Source organism: Vulpes lagopus, chromosome 8 (genome assembly GCF_018345385.1).
Source record: "Vulpes lagopus strain Blue_001 chromosome 8, ASM1834538v1, whole genome shotgun sequence".
Classification (NCBI taxonomy): Eukaryota; Metazoa; Chordata; class Mammalia; order Carnivora; family Canidae; genus Vulpes; species Vulpes lagopus.
The window spans coordinates 11,437,086-11,455,905 of NC_054831.1; the positions used below are offsets into that span (position 1 = coordinate 11,437,086).

General features: G+C 39.1%; 1 protein-coding gene across 9 annotated transcripts in view; it reads left to right on the forward strand.

Moving 5' to 3' along the window:
- Window positions 1-18,820, forward strand: part of COL4A4 (collagen type IV alpha 4 chain) — a 189,358-nt gene that overhangs the window by 66,917 nt on the left and 103,621 nt on the right. For 4 of the 9 annotated variants that reach the window (XM_041766907.1, XM_041766905.1, XM_041766906.1 and 1 more), the window contains 3 exons: window positions 12,468-12,624; window positions 13,369-13,411; window positions 17,161-17,238. In XM_041766907.1, coding sequence (XP_041622841.1) covers window positions 12,563-12,624; window positions 13,369-13,411; window positions 17,161-17,238 — 183 coding nt within the window. In that variant the 5' untranslated portion in view covers window positions 12,468-12,562. The remainder of the gene's footprint in view (window positions 1-12,467; window positions 12,625-13,368; window positions 13,412-17,160; window positions 17,239-18,820) is intronic. The other 5 variants (XM_041766911.1, XM_041766910.1, XM_041766909.1 and 2 more) reach the window with 2 other exon arrangements.

Sequence of the window (18,820 nt, forward strand, 5' to 3'; positions counted from 1 at the left end):
TGAAGCCCAATTTATCAACTTTTTCTTTTTTTGGTTTATACTTTTCTTGTTACTCCATAATCTTCACTTAAGCTTACAAAGATTTCACCTGTTTTCTTCTTTTGTAATATTTTTATGATTTAAGTCAATGATCCTAAGTTAATTTAGCGGTATGGTATGAAGCAAGGATCTATTTTAAATTTTCCTTTCTGTGTGGATATCCAGTTGTTCCGGCACCATTTACTGAAAAGACTACTCTTTCTCGCTAAATTGTCTTAACATCTCCATAGAAAATAAATTAATCTTCTATATTTGGGTCTTTTGTTTGTTTCCCTGATGTACCTGTCTCTCCTTTCACCAATACCACATTTCCTTTTTACTATAGCTTTAGAGCAAGTCTTGAAATCAAGGTATATAGAAGTTCTCCAACTTTGTCGTTGTTGTTTTAGAAGCTAGATTATGCTCTTCTAGATAATTTGACCTTCTGTATATGTGGATTTGAGGAGAGTTGTGTCTATGTTCATGAGGGATATCGATCTGTAGTTTTCTTGTAATATCCTTGTCTGTTTGGCATCTGAGTAATACTAGCCTCATAAAATGAGTTGTCCAGCATTTCTCTCTTCTATTTTCTGTAAAAGTATATGAAGAATTGTCATCATTTCTTCCTTAACTATTGATAGCATTCACTGGTGAATCCAGCTGAAGGTTCTGAATGACTCAACTAATCAATCATGAATTTAATTGATCTAGGGCTATTCAGATTTTCTATTGCTTCTTGTGTCAGTTTTGATAATTTTCATCTTTCATGAAATGTGTTCATTTTTATACATTGTCAAATTTATTGGTATATGATTTTTCAGAAGATTCTGTAATGATCTTTTTAATACCTGTAGATCTGTAATGTTTTCCTCTTTGTCTTTTCTGACATTGGTAATTTCTCAAGTAGATCAATTTTAGTTTTCTTTTCAAAAAAACTGAAGAACCAACTTAGAATTTCTTTCATTTTGCTCTATTGCTTGGGTGCTTCCTCTCTTATTGAGTTCTTTTTCTACCTTTATTTTTTCTTAGCCTTTACTTCAGGATTAATTTTTTTCTTCTTTTCATAGTTTTCTTTTTTTTTTTAATTTTTATTTATTTATGATAGTCACACAGAGAGAGAGAGAGAGAGAGAGAGAGGCAGAGACATAGGCAGAGGGAGAAGCAGGCTCCATGCACCGGGAGCCTGATGTGGGATTCGATCCCGGGTCCCCAGGATCGCGCCCCGGGCCAAAGGCAGGCGCTAAACCCGCTGCGCCACCCAGGGATCCCCATAGTTTTCTAAATAGAGACTTAGATCATTGATTTTAGACTTTTCTTCTTTCCTAATATGAACATTTATAGTTATATTTTCTTTCTCTGGGCTGGGTAAGTTATATCTCACACATTTTGATGTGCTGTTTTCATTATCATTCAGTTCAAAATATTGCCTTTCACCCATGGGTTATTTGGAGTGTGTCAATTTCCAAATATTTGGAAATTTCCTGGATGGTTTATAGTTGGATTGTAATACAATGATCCACAAGATCTTAGTCCTTTGAAATCTTTCGAGACTAGTTTTATACTTCGGGATATGGTCTATCTTGATGAACACACCACATCCATTTAGAAAAATACATATTCTGCAGTTGTTGGGTGTGGTGCTTTATATATAAATTAGAGCAGGATGCTTGATGCTGTTGTTTAGGTCTTCTGTGTCTTGACTGATACTTTCTACCTTGTTCTGTCAATTACCAAGAGAAGTGTTAGTCTCTATGTTTGAGAATTTAGCTATATCTCCTTTTAGTTTTGCTCTAGGTATTTTGAAATTCTGCTATGAAGCTCATATTTATAATACTTAGAGCTTTCTGGTACCTTAACTTTTTTATCATCACTGTGTATTCAAATCTATTTTATGTGCTGTTGGCATAGCCAGTCTTTCTTATGTGTTGTGTGGATATCTTTTTCTAGCCTTTGCTTTCAATCTATTTGTGTCTTTTTATTTAGTGTATCTTACAGCATATAGTTGGCTTTTTTCTCTTTTTCAAATTCAGCATGACAATCTTTGCCTTTTAATAGGAATTTCTAGTCTGTATCAACAAGTAGTTGATATGGCTATATTTAGGTCTGCCATTTCTCCATTTCTTTTAGATCTGTCTCATCTATTTTTTTGTCCCTTTCCTTCTCTTTGGTGTTCTTCTGTGTTTTTCATTTTTTTGGTATCCCATTTTAATTTTTCATTGGCTTGCAGTTACATCTTTCAGCATCATTTTTAGTGATTACTTTAGTGATTATAATATACATCTTTAACGTTTTCCAATCCACTTCAAAGTAATATTGAATTCCTTCAAGTAAATCTAATTCATTTTAGTATCTACAGTGCCTAGTATGGTATTTGATACCAAATGGGAGATTGATAAATATTTCTTAAATGAACAAAATCATAGGTACTTATTTATGTTGTACAAAAAATACTTATGGAGTTTATTCCAAAAAAAAATAATAATAACAAAACACTTTGGTTAATGCCAGGGAAGTCAACTGAAAACCACTCCAGATTTAAACATTGTTACACTTTTAGTGGATTTGAATTTACAGATCTTGTAATTTTCGTATATAGTCAAGATTCTACATATTATTTTATTTTTTCCACATGCTTTTGTTTTAAAAACCTCATGTAGACCTCTTCCTATCCTTAATTCGTTAAGTTTCAAAAAAAAAATCTCACTTTCAAATTTTAAAACAGAGAGAGGCAGTCTTACTTTAACTTTGGAATTCCATATGGTTTTGTGAAACTTCCAGCTGTTAATTGCCTTGGCCACTCTGCCCACATGTCATCCTCCTCCAATACTCAGCACATTGGCTTGGCTTTGCACTATTATTTATTAATGCATAATGTCCACACTGAAACACTGAATGTATTCTTATGGTCTGTAGAAGAGTATGGGATGGCCTAGCTCTGAAGATCAGATTTGAGGGATGCCCTTGAGATGTTTATTAGGTTCCAGAGTGGCAGAAGCATTCCTAGAGGAGTCTAGTTCCAGAACTTGCCCAAAGGGAGAGACTCAATAGGAGATTCTGATTTTCTAGGAGCCAGCTCCTACCAGGAGCAAGACAGATGGACACTGGACAGAAGACAAGAATGTAGTTACAGGAAAGGGAGGTAGTTAAGCTCTCTTCAGAAAAGGCCTACAAGTTTAGTGAATACTGTGCTCCTTTCCACCAAGACAAAGCTTTCCTCCTACCTTGACGCCAATTGCTTGCTCACTCCAGTATTTCTGTTTAACTTGCAAATTCATTTGGGCAATTTTGTGAAATATTTTTTTCAAGATTTTATTTATTTATTCATGAAAGACACAGAGAGAGGGGCAGAGACATAGGCAGAGGAGAAGCAGGCTTCCTATGGAGAGCCCGATGTGGGACTCGATCCTGCGACTCCAGGATCACGACCTGGGCCAAAGGTAGGCGCTTAACCACTGAGCCAGACAGGTATATCCCCTTCTTCTTCTTTTTCTTCTTCTTCTTCTTCTTCTTCTTTTTTTTTTCTTTTTGCCTATATACCTGCATTAAATGCTCGAATATTTGTTTTTTGTTTTTTGTTTTGTATATTTTTTTATTGGAGTTCGATTTGCCCACATATAGTATAACACCCAGTGCTCATCCCATCAAGTGCCCCCTTCAGTCCCCATCACCCAGTCACCCCAACCCCCTGCCCACCTCACCTTCCACTACCCCTTGTTCGTTTCCCAGAGTTAGGAGTCCCTTATGTTTTGTCACCGTCTCTGGTATTTCCCACTCCTTTTCCCTCCTTTCCCCTTGAATATTTGACTTCTCTATATTCTAGTTAGAAATGGTGCCTTTGAGATCTTCAACTGTCCTCTAGGAGTTTCCAGATTTGAATTCCAAATATAAAGACCTTCCTACAAGAATTCAAGTTTTCTGGGATTCAAAGGAAACAAATATCTCTGTATCATAGTGCACCATTGCATTCAGAATCAACTGCCTCTGCTGCTGCTGCTCTATTGGAGGCTAGAGTTGTTCTTCCCAGACACGAATCCCTGAAGCTCACCCAGGAATTTTCACGAATTTTGGAGCTATAACGTCAGTAGATCTGTAAAGCCCAGGAAAGCTTTGGAGTTTGAATCCTGGGTGTGTCACTTACTGCCTGTGTGACTTACTTATAAAAAGAAGTAATCATATTACTTACCTGCTAGGGGGATTGTGAAGATTGCAGATCTGTGTTAAGCCCTCAGTGCTGAGCATCTAGGTGGCCCTCTAGAAATGCTGCTCACTATACTTTCTTATGTTGGGGATGGTGGTGACAGTGATGATGGTGGTGATGATGGAGAAGAGGAGGAAGGAAAAGAAGGCAGAAGAAGAGAAGTCTAAGATAAGTGTGTGTCAGTGTGTGAGTAGTGGGGTTGGGGTGGAGGTGGGGAAGAGCAGTAGCTGCTGTGACAACAGAAGGAGCTGGCTTTATAGTTGATAAGACCAAATGCCAACCTCTTCCTTGTGTCTTCTCAGAGTCAACTTGCATTAACTCTGTGTTGTCTGCTAACTAGAGATTCATCCCCCTCCGTAATTTCTCTCTCCTCATATTTAAAAGATACTTTAGGGGGATCCCTGGGTGGCTCAGTAGTTTGGCACCTGCCTCTCGCCCGGGGCGCAGTCCTGGAGTCCCGAGATCGAGTCCCGCGTCGGGCTCCTGGCATGGAGCCTGCTTCTCCCTCTGCCTGTGTCTCTGCCTCTCTTTCTCTCTCTCTCTATGTCTATCATGAATAGATAAATAAAATCTTAAAAAAAAATAAAAATAAAAGATACTTTAGCAGGAACTGTCATGGCTTATTCCTCTTTTCATTTCCCCAGATCTCTCTGTCCCCCCTCAGATCAAGCTTGCCCTCTTTCTGAGTTCTGCCCAGGCTTGCTCCAGCTCCTGATTTCCTAACCTTTTTCTTTTCTTTCTTTTTTTAAAATATTTTATTCATGAGAGATACACACACACACACACACACACACACACACACACAGAGAGAGAGAGAGAGAGAGAGAGAGAGAGAGACAGAGACACAGGCAGAGGGAGAAGCAGGCTCCATGCAGGGAGCCCAATGTGAGACTCAATCCCAGGTCTCCAGGATCACACCCTGGGCTGACGGTGGCGCTAGACCACTAAGGCACCGGGGATGCCCTCCTAACCCTTTTCTAATATATTATATATGGGAATCTTTTCTCCTACAAGAAATTTGGTAAGAAGGAGACAAATTTCTTGAGCCACTACCACATGCCAGGCACCATGCTAGGTGCTAATTTAGACTCATATAATTCTCTCTGGGATTAATTTCACATGTTGAGAAGTCAGAGGAGTTATGTACCTGGTCAGTTATACTGCTAAGTGTTCAAGACCTGAACACAAGTCTTTCTAACTCCAGAGCCTGCTTTTATCCTGAACCATGAGAGCACATGGTACCAGGAGAAGAAGGCAGAGCAAATCTATGCAGGGAGGGAGAAGTCCCTGAAGGCCAACATCAGCCTTACAGTATGGGTGGGCCCTGCCTGCTGGGGTCATGGGGTGTTACTTCCAGAGTTCAACACAAAGGCAGTTCCCAGAGGTCTGAAAGTTCCAGAGAATTCATATAGAGTCACTCCAGTCCTACCCAAGGGGAAAATCACAGACCAAAGCAACCTGGGTGATTAGTATTTTTGGCAAGAGATAAACCATTCTGAGTCAAGAATGTCATTCTTAACCTGGAGGTAAAGGGCCCATCTGGTTTGAAAATCAATTGTATATTTTTGGAACATATATCACCTCCATGTGATTTCCAAGTGGTGACATTATTATGGTTATTGTCAACTTTTCTGTTGATATTGAGTTCTCAAGGAGAAAATGATAATAAAAGCCTATGTTGGCAGATAGTAAGTTTAATGAGATATGGTCCAGTTGGCTCTGGAATGAACTCTAAGGTCAACTGAGGACTCTGTAGTACTCTCAAACAATCCAGCTGAACCTGGAGGGAGGGCAAGGTGGAGGCGGGCTTGGTCATATTCCAGCAGCATTCTGGTCAAGTTGGACCTGAGTCATTCTCAAGAATTTACTTGAGTAATTCTCAGAGTTTTTCCATGTCACTTCTCAGAGAATGTGGAGCTCCAACCACATTCCAGTGGTCCATGGACCACCCAGATTCATCACCTGCTTCCAAAGCCTTGTGATATTTATTGAGATTGACTGCTTTTTCTAAAAAACTCAAACCAACGTGAACTCTTTGAAAGTCTGCAGGTAGAGTCAACCCAAGAATATGGAGTGTTCAAAAGACTGAAACCAAATAACCTGCTGAGTGTTGGGGAAAGGACAGGTCATCTCTTCTAGGGAAAGTGGAAGCCTCAAAAGGAGATGTCCAGCCACCCAGGTGGACAGAGCATGTCAGTCTTTTTCCAGGAGCACTATCCTTCTATCTGTTGAGGCCCTTTGCTTATTTCTTTGTGAAGACGAGCCTTTAGGAACTCTATTTTGGAAAGATAAAGGTATGCAAATAGGTGTTAAGACTACACAAAAAAAATTTTGCCTTGAAAAGAGAGTCTTTAGATAGCTCAAGTATCAGAAGGTCAAAGGGAAGAACATGTAGACATTAATAGGAAGTTATTTCACTGAAAGAACAAAAATATTATTAAATAGAGCTCAAAGACTTAATGTTCCTTGGGAAAAGAAAAGACATTATACTTATACGACCTTTTTGTTACTGAAAGGTTCTAATACTCAGTCTCCTGTTATCTGGTCCTCTAATCTTGGCCCTTGCCCGCCCCCATCCCCCAATCGATGAGAACCCAAGCAGGGTGTATTTCTTTTCAAGATTGGGTTGCAGAGAAAACAAATTCCTCATAGTAGAAATAATGATTTGGAAGATCTCAGATCTTGTTCCCAGACATAGTATTTGGAAAACATCGAGCAGAGGCTCCTAAGAAGTCCTAGGGGAATTGGAGTCCAGGAACTTTCATAAAGAAGTGAAGGGAAAAAAATCGGCCCAGGGAGTTGGAGGAAGAGAGCTAGTGACGTTTGCTGAATACACAAACTAGAAATGACTGAAAGAAATACAGGCTAGGAAAGAGCCTGGGGACCTTACTTGGATTGTTGAATGAGGCTGGTGTAGAAGGTCCAGGGTTCTTAAGTTCAACTTCTGGGGAACCTCGAAGAGATCCTTCAGTTGAGGTGTCACAGCCTGGGGACCAGCTGTAGAGATGGGTCAATGCTTTTCATCAGACTTGGCTGGATAGGTCAGTTTGCTCAGGTCAAGGGAACAGACTGTATAAAAATCTACATCAGAAACTGGGCAGCTCTCGGGAATGAGCTAGTTTTTCATTCTCCTGTTACAGATCATCCTTCTTTCTCTTTTTGCATTTTCCTCCCTCTTTTTATGATTACTGAGGATAACTATTTTCTCCAAATTCAGACTTGTCTTTCACCTTGATCTGTCCCAGCCTTCGAACATATGACTGTGTCTCAGGGCTCTTCCTGAGGCATCCTTCCTCCTTCATCCCCCGTTCTTCCCTATCCTAATTTCAGCTCTCCAAGAGGACTGGCCCAGGTCATCTTTTTGCACCATCCTTCCCAGCCCTGAGTCCGAGTTCTAGGTCAAGCACTGGGTTGGGCTACTTTTGGGTCAGGTGGTTCTCCTCCCCAACCCTGTGGCTGGGTGATGAGAATGTGGGTGCCTCCTTGCTCAGCTGGGCTGAAGGTGGGGCCTGAGTGGGGCCCGATGGCAGCAGCTTATGGAGAATGCTCCCTTCCTGAGAATAATAGTTGGCCAAATAAAGCGTGTCCTTTGAAAGGTGCAGAACTTTGGCAGAAGTTTCCTGGGTAGGCAATCTCCCAAAGCTGCTGTTTGCATACGGTTTAGTGGCACAGCACTTTGGGTCATTAAAGTTTTTTTTCCCCTGTACTAATGATAGACTCTGTTGGAAATTCACTGCCTCCACCAATCCCATGTGATCAGAGCCACGTATTTGTGAGTAGGTCGGTTAGAAGGACAGTGTTCTGAGTGAGAATAGTTTCATTTGTTGTTTGGTGCAATCGAAAGCTTTGTTGAGACACAAGTTTTTATGCTCTTAACACAGGCAGTTGTGGCAAAGAAAATCCTCTCGGGTTGCTGTGGAGTCCTGTGTCAGCCATAGGCACTGTGTGCATCAATGTTCACAGTGTCCAGCTGATAGCAGATGGACCCTCTGCTCAGCTACTGGTGCTATTTAGATGGAAGAACAGTTGTAAACTCTCCAAGACTTCTTCATGGCTAGTCTAGGGCTCGACAGGCATGCAGGATAAGCACATGGCAAGTCATCCAAGGCTTGCTCCAGGTCAAACAGGGAACAAGGCAGTTTTGTTTGTTTGTTTTACCTTTGGCAGCTCATCTAGAGCAGAGATCTTCACGTTGAGGTACATACACCCTTGAGACACAAAAGGATTCTTAAGAGTTGTGTAGGCAGCTGGGAAAATTAAGTCAATGAATTAACTTCTAGATTCTCAACTGCTATAGATATTACTTTTTAGAATTGTCCTATTGGAAGATGGGCCTTTGGCTGAGGTTCTCACCGGCCCCTTCACAATTTTCCTTCTGCTACTTTTCACCAGAGAGGCATAACCCCACCTCCAGCCATCCAAGCTGTTACCACCCTGCTTTGCCCCAGAGGGCAAGAACTGTCTATGGGCCAGATGCTGGGCAATGTAAACGCAGGTGTAGAGAGCAGTCTACCTGTCAGGCTCCACATCCCTGGGCCAGGTAGTGTCCAACTTTTTGTTTTCATCACCATTGAGGGAAAACCTATCAGATGGTAGGTCACTCCAAATGATTCTTGCTGATGATGAATTCTATATTGCTTTTGGTAAACAACTCAGGAGAAATTCAAAGCATTGGATGACAAACATAGAACAAATTCCTTCTATTCACAAATTATTTTTTTCTGTGAATAGGTTTATTAGAATTTATAGTTTTAAGAAACTAACATGGAAGCAGGACTGTTGCTCGACCTGCCGCATCTCTTGACCAGATGTCCTGATTGATCTAGGCTAAATGGACTATTTGAGAAACCAAAAGCCCAATTCATTCATTGCCAACTACATTTCTGATAAAATTTCATTTGTAATATGTTTAATAATTGTTCATCAAAATTTAAATTTATTAGGATTATATACTACTTCTCATCATAATGGTAAACAAATTCAGGTGAAAAAATGTAAGACTTAGATATTTGTGATCATAGGAAATAAAAAGTATGTAATTTATATATATATATTTTTGTTGTTGTTGTTGTTGTTGGAGAGAAGTATGGTAGGGTGATCAGTATAAGATTTTCAAGTATAAAAACATTGCACTAAGATATATGTGGGGGAATGGAATGGAAATACAAATTCAAGAAGAAAAATGATGTAAAATTTCTAGCAGTCAAAAAACTTGTGTGCTGATGGTGGTGAGAACCATCCTTGTGATGCTTATGATGATCCATTGACTGCATTTAAAATAGTGCCGCGGGGCGCCTGGGGGGCTCAGTCAGTTGAACATCCAACTCTTGATTTCAGCTCAGGTCATGATCTCAGGGTCGTGTGATTGAATCCTGTGTCAGCTTCCATGCTCAGTGGGATTCTGCTTGAGATTTTCTTTCTTTCTCCCGCTGACCCTTCCCTGTTCATTCTCTCTCTCTCCCTCTCTCTCTCTCTCTCTCTGAAATAAATAAATAAATCTTTTTAAAAAATTTAAAAAATAGTGCTGCAACCATTCTTATTTTATAGGTCTCCAAGTACAATATTCCAATTATACTTTGCAACTACTTAAAGATAAAATGAAGGTTTTTTTTGATGTTACCATGTGAAAAAAGAAGGGATGTACATAATTTAAAAACCCATCTTAGAGGAAGATGAGAGCAGACATCTGCAGGCTGCCATGCTTAGGTGTCAACTGGGAGAAGGGATATATATTGGAGTCAAAAAAACCCAGCTCTACCATTTATTAGCTCTGTAACTTTGCACCAATTACTTAAAATGACTTAATTTGGCTTTCCTTTACAACAGAACTAATACTTTCCTTACTAAATTGTGGTGAAGTAAGTGACTTGATGTACTCAGTACTCTTAGCAGGGGGTCCCTGGCATAATCAACTGTCTCTGTCACTGTCTCTCCACTTCCCCCAAGGCTGTATGATCCCTCTTTCTGTCTCCCCCTTTCTCCTTTCCTCTATTACCTCTTCTGTATTCAAAGTTGGCCTTATCTCACATCCTCTAGTAAATGTATTTGATTCACGTTCTGAAGGTCCCAAAATATCTTCTGTAAATTCATTCATCTAATGGATATATATATATTAAGCACTAACTATAGTCCAGGCACTATTATGGCACTGGGGATAACTGTGAGTGAAAAAAAGATAAAATCCCTGTTGTCACAGGACTTACTAAGTACATGGTGATGAGGATGCATTGGCTACTCCCAATCAGCAATGTACTTTCACTCATGACAGACCAGTTAGATTTCTGTGGATTGGTCCATCTGTCTATCCACCCACCCATCCAGCCAGCCATCCATTCAATTACAAAATGTTTTGAGAAACTCCTAAATGTTAGGACTATGATCAGGCATTCTTGTTCTGAAAGTGACCATGACAACACTCTATTTTTTTTAAAGATTTTATTTATTTATTCATGAGAGAGAAGAAGAGAGAGGCAGAGACATAGAGGGAGAAGCAGGCTCCCTGCAGGGAGCCCAATGCGGGACTTGATCCCAAGACCCCAGGATCATGATCTGAGCCAAAGGCAGACACTTAACCACTGAGCCACCCAGGTGCCCGACAACACTCTATTTTAATAAAATTCCTTTTTGTACACCCTTTATCATAATATGTGTAGGGATTAAATGCATCATGTATCTCTTTGGGGGTTAAATGCAAATGTCCCTGGTTTTCCTTTTTTTTTTTTTTTTTTTTTTTTACTGTTTCCCATTTGTTTAAAATATCTAGTAGCTTTTGAATGATTCAAGCCAATTTGTGTATTTCTTCCAAAGCAATAATTTGTTTTATTGACACTTGCTCCCAGAATGCAGCTTTAAGAAGTATTTAAAATGATGGATTTGGGGATGGGAAATGATCTGGGCACTCAGAGTGATTCCGCTTCTACTTGATTTTCAAACTGTATCATGGAATGTCGTCCGGCCACCTACTTGGAGAACTAGTCTCCCATAAATATGGCATTGAGTTTATCTAGATTTTATCCAGAAATTTAAAAATAGCCCCAACAATACCAGTTTTCTTCTCTTTCCCCAATTCTCATTGATACAGGTCTTCAGAGAAGCCAGAATTTTAAAGATGAGACGTTTCAGTTTCGAGATACTTCCATTCAAGACATTCCTTTAAGCCAGAGATATTTTATCAAAGATAGAGTGCTTTGAGTGAAAATATTTTTTCTTTTTTTATTGAGATAAAGTTCACAAAATAGAATTCACAATTTGAACTCTTTTAAAGTTTATAATTCAGTGTTTTTAGTATATTCATAATGTTGTGCAACTGTCACCACTAATTCCAGAACATCCCATTACCTCAAGAAGAAATCCTGTACCTCCCAACTCTCCTCTTCCAACCCTTGACAATTGCTACTCTATTTTCTGTCTCCATGGATTTGCCTATTCTGGGTTTTTCATATACATGAGATCATGCAATCATATACATGATTTAATGCAAGTCATATAATATATGACTTCTTTGACTTAACATAATGTTTTCTTCAAGGTTCATCTATGCATCAGTTCTTCATTCTTTTTATGGCCGAATTCATTGTGTGGATGTAGCACATTTTGCTTACCCATTCATCAGTTGATGGACATTTCGGTTGTTTGCACTTTTTGGCTACTATGAATATTTATGTACAAGTTTATGCATGAAAATAATGTCATTTATCATGGTATATACCTAGGAGTGGAACTGCTAGATTGTATGGTAATTCTGTGTTTACTTTTTTGAGGAAATGTCAAAGTGATTTCCACAGTAGCTGTACCATTTTGCATAAAAATATTTTTTTTACATATTGGCTGTATTTGTGCAAAGTATTTCTATACTAAAGGGTTCCTTTCCTAGTTTCAAAAAGTGAAAAAAAAAAAAACATGCACTTAAGTGAATTTTAACTTGGATTTTCAAGGGCAGATGTTACATAGAAGAATATGCCATTTAACACAATGAAGCAATATTTTATACTTGCATTATATACACCTATTTTTCATTTCTCAAAAATATATTTGACATAAATAACTGGAAATTATTTTTTAATTTCTAAGTATAAAATTGATATTTATTCAGTTTAATCATCAGTAAGATCGTTTCATCAAAAACAATTGAATTCTCCCTTTAAAAAATATTTCCATTACTATGAATAATGAAAGTAATTATTTTCAACATTGATGCATATTGTGTTTTAAGAGATGTATTTAATTTAACATATACAAACTTTAAACCCAGGGCATAGAACCTCACTTATAAGTGAGAGTCTTCTGGAAGAGAAGAGAAACCTGACAATCTTTTTTAAGTCCCAAGACTTGACTGTGAGGTAATCCATGCACATGGCATCAGTAAGGTGTTCATTCAGGTGGATCAAGCCCTTGGCCAGAGATCCCTGGTGAGTGTCCTTAGTGCGATCACTTGCTTTTATTCAATAATTTCTTCTAAATGTTGGTTTTATAGTTATGAATTGTCTCAACATTTCATGTGTCAAAAAGCCACATTGTTCCAGAAACCTGTGCATTATGCTACTTTTTTGTGATTCATTTTTATTAATTACCAATTCGCTCTACTCTCCCTGAATTGCACCCACATCATCCCCAATGGGAAAGACACTCATCTAAAGGCTGCAGATTCTTGCTTTCTTACTAGGTTTGAATAGCAAAAACTAGCAAAAACCTTCCTAATCTCCAGGGCACAGCAGGGGCCCTGCAACTAGCTGAGTTAGGACAGGGCACTTCATGAGTATGATTCTCAGAATAACAGCCCCTGAGAAGGTCCACATCCTAATCCCTGGATCCTGAGAATATGTTCTGTTATATGGCAATGGGGAATTATGCTTGTGGATGACACTAAGGTGGCTAATCAGCTGACCTTGGGGAGAATTACTCTGGATTATCTGGGTGGACCTGGGGTCCCAGGCACAGTAAGAAACCCAATAAAGGACTGTGAGTACTTGACTGATTAGCAAGAAGGAAGATGACAGCCAGAGAGGATAACATTAAGATTGTCACTGATGACAGCAGCCTATTAGAAATAAAAAGAAGCTTTCTGGGATTTATTTCTTTGTTCTCTCTCTTTTTAGTTTGTTGTGCATGAAAATGATCAGTTTAAATTAATCTACATTTTTGCTGTTTCATAGGTCACTTATATTTATCCTCTTTTCTGTACAACATGCATATGGGGTAAGTACATTCATTAGCTCTGCATGCATTACTCCCATTATAACTCTTTTTGCTTCAAACAAGCCACTCTGTAGGACTCAGTTTTCTCATCTGCAAAATGAAGCGTTGGACTAGGTGAACTCTGAGGTTTCTTTCCTATTTTACAGTAAATACTTCTTACCAAATTACCCAGGTACTGGAGATTTTTTTATTTTATAACATAAAATTAAAAAAAAAATTGGAGATGGGCAGGAAGCAGCTGAGGCACTTCAAGATTAAATCAAGAAATATAAGATTAAATGTGAATATTTTAATTCTGGAGACAGATAAGCCTAGAATATTCTGTAATAAGATCTCTTTCTTCTGCTTCCTTACTGAGGAATCTGAGTTATTAAACTCAACCCCGCATGGTTCTGGGAAATCATACTATGGAGTGCCTCTAACTCAGGTAGACCTTGAGACAACTGAACTGGTTAAGTCCTTTTATTCAGCACATCGCCATCTGTCTATCCTCTCTAGTTTGGACAATTTCTGTGATTTAAGTTAACATAGGTCTTTTCAAAGCAAATCAAAATAGAAAGGTGCCTTCTGTTCCCCTTTTCCTACCAGTCAGGAAGAGAAAGCACACATGTCAGGGAATGAGAAGCTCTCCCCAAGTAGGGATAATAAGACTTGCTTCATTTAGTTCACACACATTTGAGACCATCATCTGAAATAATGGATGGAACTACATTGAAATATATATGGATTTTTTTTACCTGATTTCTTCAAGGGTGTTTTTTTTTTTTGTATTATGTATTTTTTTCTCTAATTATAAGAGTCTACAGAGTTTTAAATTTCACTTCCTTTGTTCCTCATGTCCCATATGAGTGAATAAAATTCTTGAAACAGAGGTTTTAGAGATTTCACACAAAAAATAGCTCATACTATAGTTGGGTTTTAAAGATAGTGATATAAATCAATGCAGTATGTATGGAAGGCGACTTGGCATTCTCCACCCGAATTGCAAATGCATAATCCTGTTGACACAGGGGTTTCCCTTTTTGGAATTTATCATATGTATTTATAGTAACTTGGGTATAAAGAAAATGCACAAGAATATTGATTGCAGGGGAGCATTCAGAAACAAAAGAAGGGAGATAGCTAAGAAGGACTGATTAATCAAGCTACAGAGCCATTCTATTAACTTGGAATGATTTTGAAGATGTCTGATTAAGAGAAAACAGAAAGTTATGGAGATATATGCCATTTTGGCAAAAAGAACACATGTGCATGCGTGTGTGTGCACACATCTGTGATCATGGTGTGAGCATGTTCAAAACTACCCAGACTCTGACTGAGGGCAGTGAATGTGTCTCGGTGAGGGTATGGGGAGTCTGGGTTGGAAAAGAACATTTCTTCTCCTATTAGACTCTTTTGCTGTTTGAATTTTTAATCATATGCAAATGTTTTTCCAAAAAACAATAAAGGCACAAATGTAGGACTGGTTATTAGTCTAGAAATTAATAACTTATTTCTCAAACATTTTATTCCACATACATTTGTTTAAAAAAATCTGAGATAAAACAGATAGGAACTTCTTTTTTCTTCGAGGAATAACATTAATTTTTGAGAATGCCGGTGTGTTCCTGGTGAATATGGCTTGCACTTCGAATGTTGCCTTGTCTGAGATATGTCTTTATTTTTTTCAAATGGGTTTATATGATCTGTTTTTGAGGTGCAGCTTTGTCCTCTACAAGCACCTCCCACTTTTAAGGTGGCATTTATTAGATATGTAGAAGAAATTCATAGAGACTAAAATTACCTCTTTTTTCTTTCGTCAGTACCAAAGCTTTATAGGGAACTATTTCTGTTCCTTTATTAGGCTCTGCTGATTTATTTTAAACTGATTCTTTCCTGAAATGTAATTTTGCTACAAACATCTCTGTGATGCTTGGCACAATTAAGTAAAAACAAACAAACAAACAATGAAAGAACAAACTTGCCTTTATTATCAAGCCAGCTAATCAACTGACCTTCTTTTCTGGTTGTTTTGATATCTCACTGAACACAAGTAATGAATCCCAACCTTAAATGAACCCAAGTGTTCAGACTAGTTATTTTAAGTGTTTTCATACTGTCCTGGACCTGGGCATTTCTTTTCTTTTTTTTTTTTTTCCACCTTATCAGAGTTTCGAACTTGATGTTTCTGTATTCACAGATAACAATGTGACTCAAAACTCGAGAGGCATATATTTCTGAAACTTCAAATACATTTTTTAACTTAATTCTTGTCAAGGTTCACATTCCTGTATGCTTTCAATGACCCTAAAGAGTTTTGTTTATATTAATGTCTTTTTATTTTGTTAATGCTTAATTTAAAGATTTTTGGTTTGGATCTGAGCATATTTTTCCAGAAAAAAAGAGGTCTGAATTGCGTGATCGAAAAAAAAAATACATTCTGGATAGACTCTTTTCCCTCCTATACACATATTCATATACAAGTATATATTTATATGTGTGTGTATTCATATTTACACTATTCAGATGTATTTACACATACGACTTATGCACATAGGTGTGTATGGCTGGAGGTCTTCCATCAGAATATAAATACTGGTTCAAATGTTTTATGTTCCCCATCATACTTTGGCATAAAGGCCTAAATTTATAGCCTTGAGTGTGAAAGATCTATTAGTCATAGAGATGTGTGGTTAATACATAAGCGTTGCAGTGAGGGCTGGACCAGGCAAGATCATGAACTAGGCCAAGTTTATCCCCAGTGCCTTTCCAATATTCCTATCTGCACTCTCAGCTCCCAGCACCTAGAGCTGCTTTTGCCACCACTCCCTCCCAACCCGCAGCCCCAGGCCCTGAAGGAATGCTCAGTGTTCATTGTCAGTGCAGGTGCATCATGGTGGCTGTTTTGTCGTTAAGGGATCTACTTATGGAAACAGTTACTCTGGGATTATGCGCTTGTATTGAAGTGACAGATGACTCTGGATACAGACAATGAGGATTTGTGAGAACAAGGGGCTGATTCTTCCCAAAGGGCGTGTGTGTGTGTGTGTGTGTGTGTGTGTGTGTGTGTGTGTGTCTGGAGGAAGCATGAACGTTAAGAAAATATGAGAGTGTGGAGTACCCCTTTAAAAAGAATGTTGGAGAGAAGTTAGGAAAGAGAAGTGGAGAAAGAGCCCAGATTATTCAAGTTCAGGAGCTTTCTGGTTGGGAGACACATTAGAAGAACCATCTTGGAGTTTCAGCAATTTGCAGGAAACAGCTGTCATGTGAAGTCCAAGGCTGAGCTGTGAGCAGTGACTAGGAAGGACTCGATGGTCTTGGAGGGGAAGCCAGAGGGTCCTGTAAAGCAGCCAAATTTACAATTTCAGTGAGGCACCATGGTGCACTTACAGTTTTCCTCACCATATGTTTTATACTCTAAGATCATCCACAACTTAGTAAATGTCTTGCCAAGAGAGAGACCTTGCAGGATTCTGGCCAAAGAAAAGTGGCTATAGAAGTTTTTTTTTTCTTTTTTTCTTTTTAGTGCTAGCTCACAGGAACTTTTATTTTGCTGACATAATCATCAGCCCTCTCACCAAGCCACAGTCTAAGCTCTTTGCCTCTTGATACATCAACATTAATCCTTTCTTCTCACAGATTCCGAGGTAAAAGTATACTGTGGGATTCTTGTGGGTTAGGTAAACCAAGGTGCTCGTTGTCATGTACACATCATGTACCCAGCTCAGTGTGCAATACCGGTTTACTAAACCAGATGCTTCACTTTCCAGAGTGGAAAGAAGTTTGTCGGCCCCTGTGGAGGAAGAGATTGCTCAGTGTGCCATTGCTTTCCTGAAAAAGGGTCTCGGGTAAGTGATGGAAAAATCAGCACAGATGGTGGGACAGAGAGACAGTGGGAGGGAGAGATGCAGAGCTACTAGCCAAAGGGCGTAAAGTTTCTGGGGTGCAAGATGCACGAGCCCTAGAGATCTGCTGTACAACATCTAACAGCAGTCAACAACAATGCAATGTTCACTTGAAAAATTTGTTGAGACGACTGATGTCATATGAAGTGTCCTTACCACAATCAAATGTTTAAAAAAGATCCACATGGATGGCATACTGAAATTTGAGCCATTGTGAGTGCTTGGCTTGAGGAGTTGCAGATTCTCAGAATGTTCTGGTAATGGTCACTGTTTCTATGTTTCACCATTAAAGTTCTGTGTATTCTGATAAGAGATCCCAATGCTATTACACTATATGTCACACTTAGAATTGCAAGCCGTGATTCCCCCAGTGTCTTATGCAACCCTGGTCTTGGGAGCTGCCTTCTGCAAAAAGGGTCCTCGTGTCAAATGGCACATACTGTGTCACCACCATCTTAAAACTCAGGTTGCATATCAGCATTTTAAAGGCTCTGAGAAGTATGAGATGCAGTGAGGGAGGTGGGAAAGAGGCTTGTTTAACCTTATATACAGTAGTATATGTGGACATGGGACTGCAAGACTCTTTAGGATAATGCCCATTGAAATCACACAGAATCGTGTTCTAGAATTCAAACAATAGCTGCATTTATTGTGTGCTTCTTATGTGCCAGGCACTGCTCTGCATACTCAAAATGCTTTCGCTCTCCGACTCCTCACAACAGCTCTCTTGCCATCTTATCGTGTTGACTTTGCAGGACAGAAGATCAAAGCTCAGAGAGGTGTAGTGTCTTGCTCAAGTCCACACAGGACGGCGCTCCGGGTGACTACACTGGCTTCTCTGTCCTGCCGTGCACAAGAGCCCTCTAGGCCACTGTGTATCGGGTCACTTGAACATTTATGGGCCCTCCCTTGTATTCTGACAGCAGTAGTTGGCAGCCCACTAACTCATTAGTGCTGGAGCATTAGATCAAACATACTCCCAGAACCTTGCAAGAAAAGAGCATGCTTCAGAAACTTCGGAGAGTTTCTGAGTCCACTCAGTGATTCTGTTGAAACATGTCCACGTCAGTCCTATAGGGCCTGATGCTCAAAAACCACAATTCAGTAAAGATCAGTCTACGGGGATGCAAAACATCTCCTGAGAGAAGGGACCATATATTTTTCCCGTAGCTTGGCTTTATCTGCACATGAGACGTGTGCGACACGTAAGGGGCTCCTGTGTTCAGCTCTCCTCCTGAAAGCAGCTACCTTATTGAACTGATGCGACGGCAAGTCCCCTTCTGCTTAAACTGCTTTGTCTGTCTCTTTAGTACTTCAAGAACTTGGGTGCTCAGAATTTATCTTGAGCTCTTTCAAGCTCCCTTGGTGATAGAACTTAAAAACCAAAGGTACAAACTTCCAGTTACAAAATAAATAAGTCCTGGGAGTCTTTTGTACAACATAGTGACTTTAGTTCATATTGCTTTGTATATTTGAAAGTTGCTGAGAGTAGATCTTAAAAGTTATCCCAAGGAGGAAAAAAAAA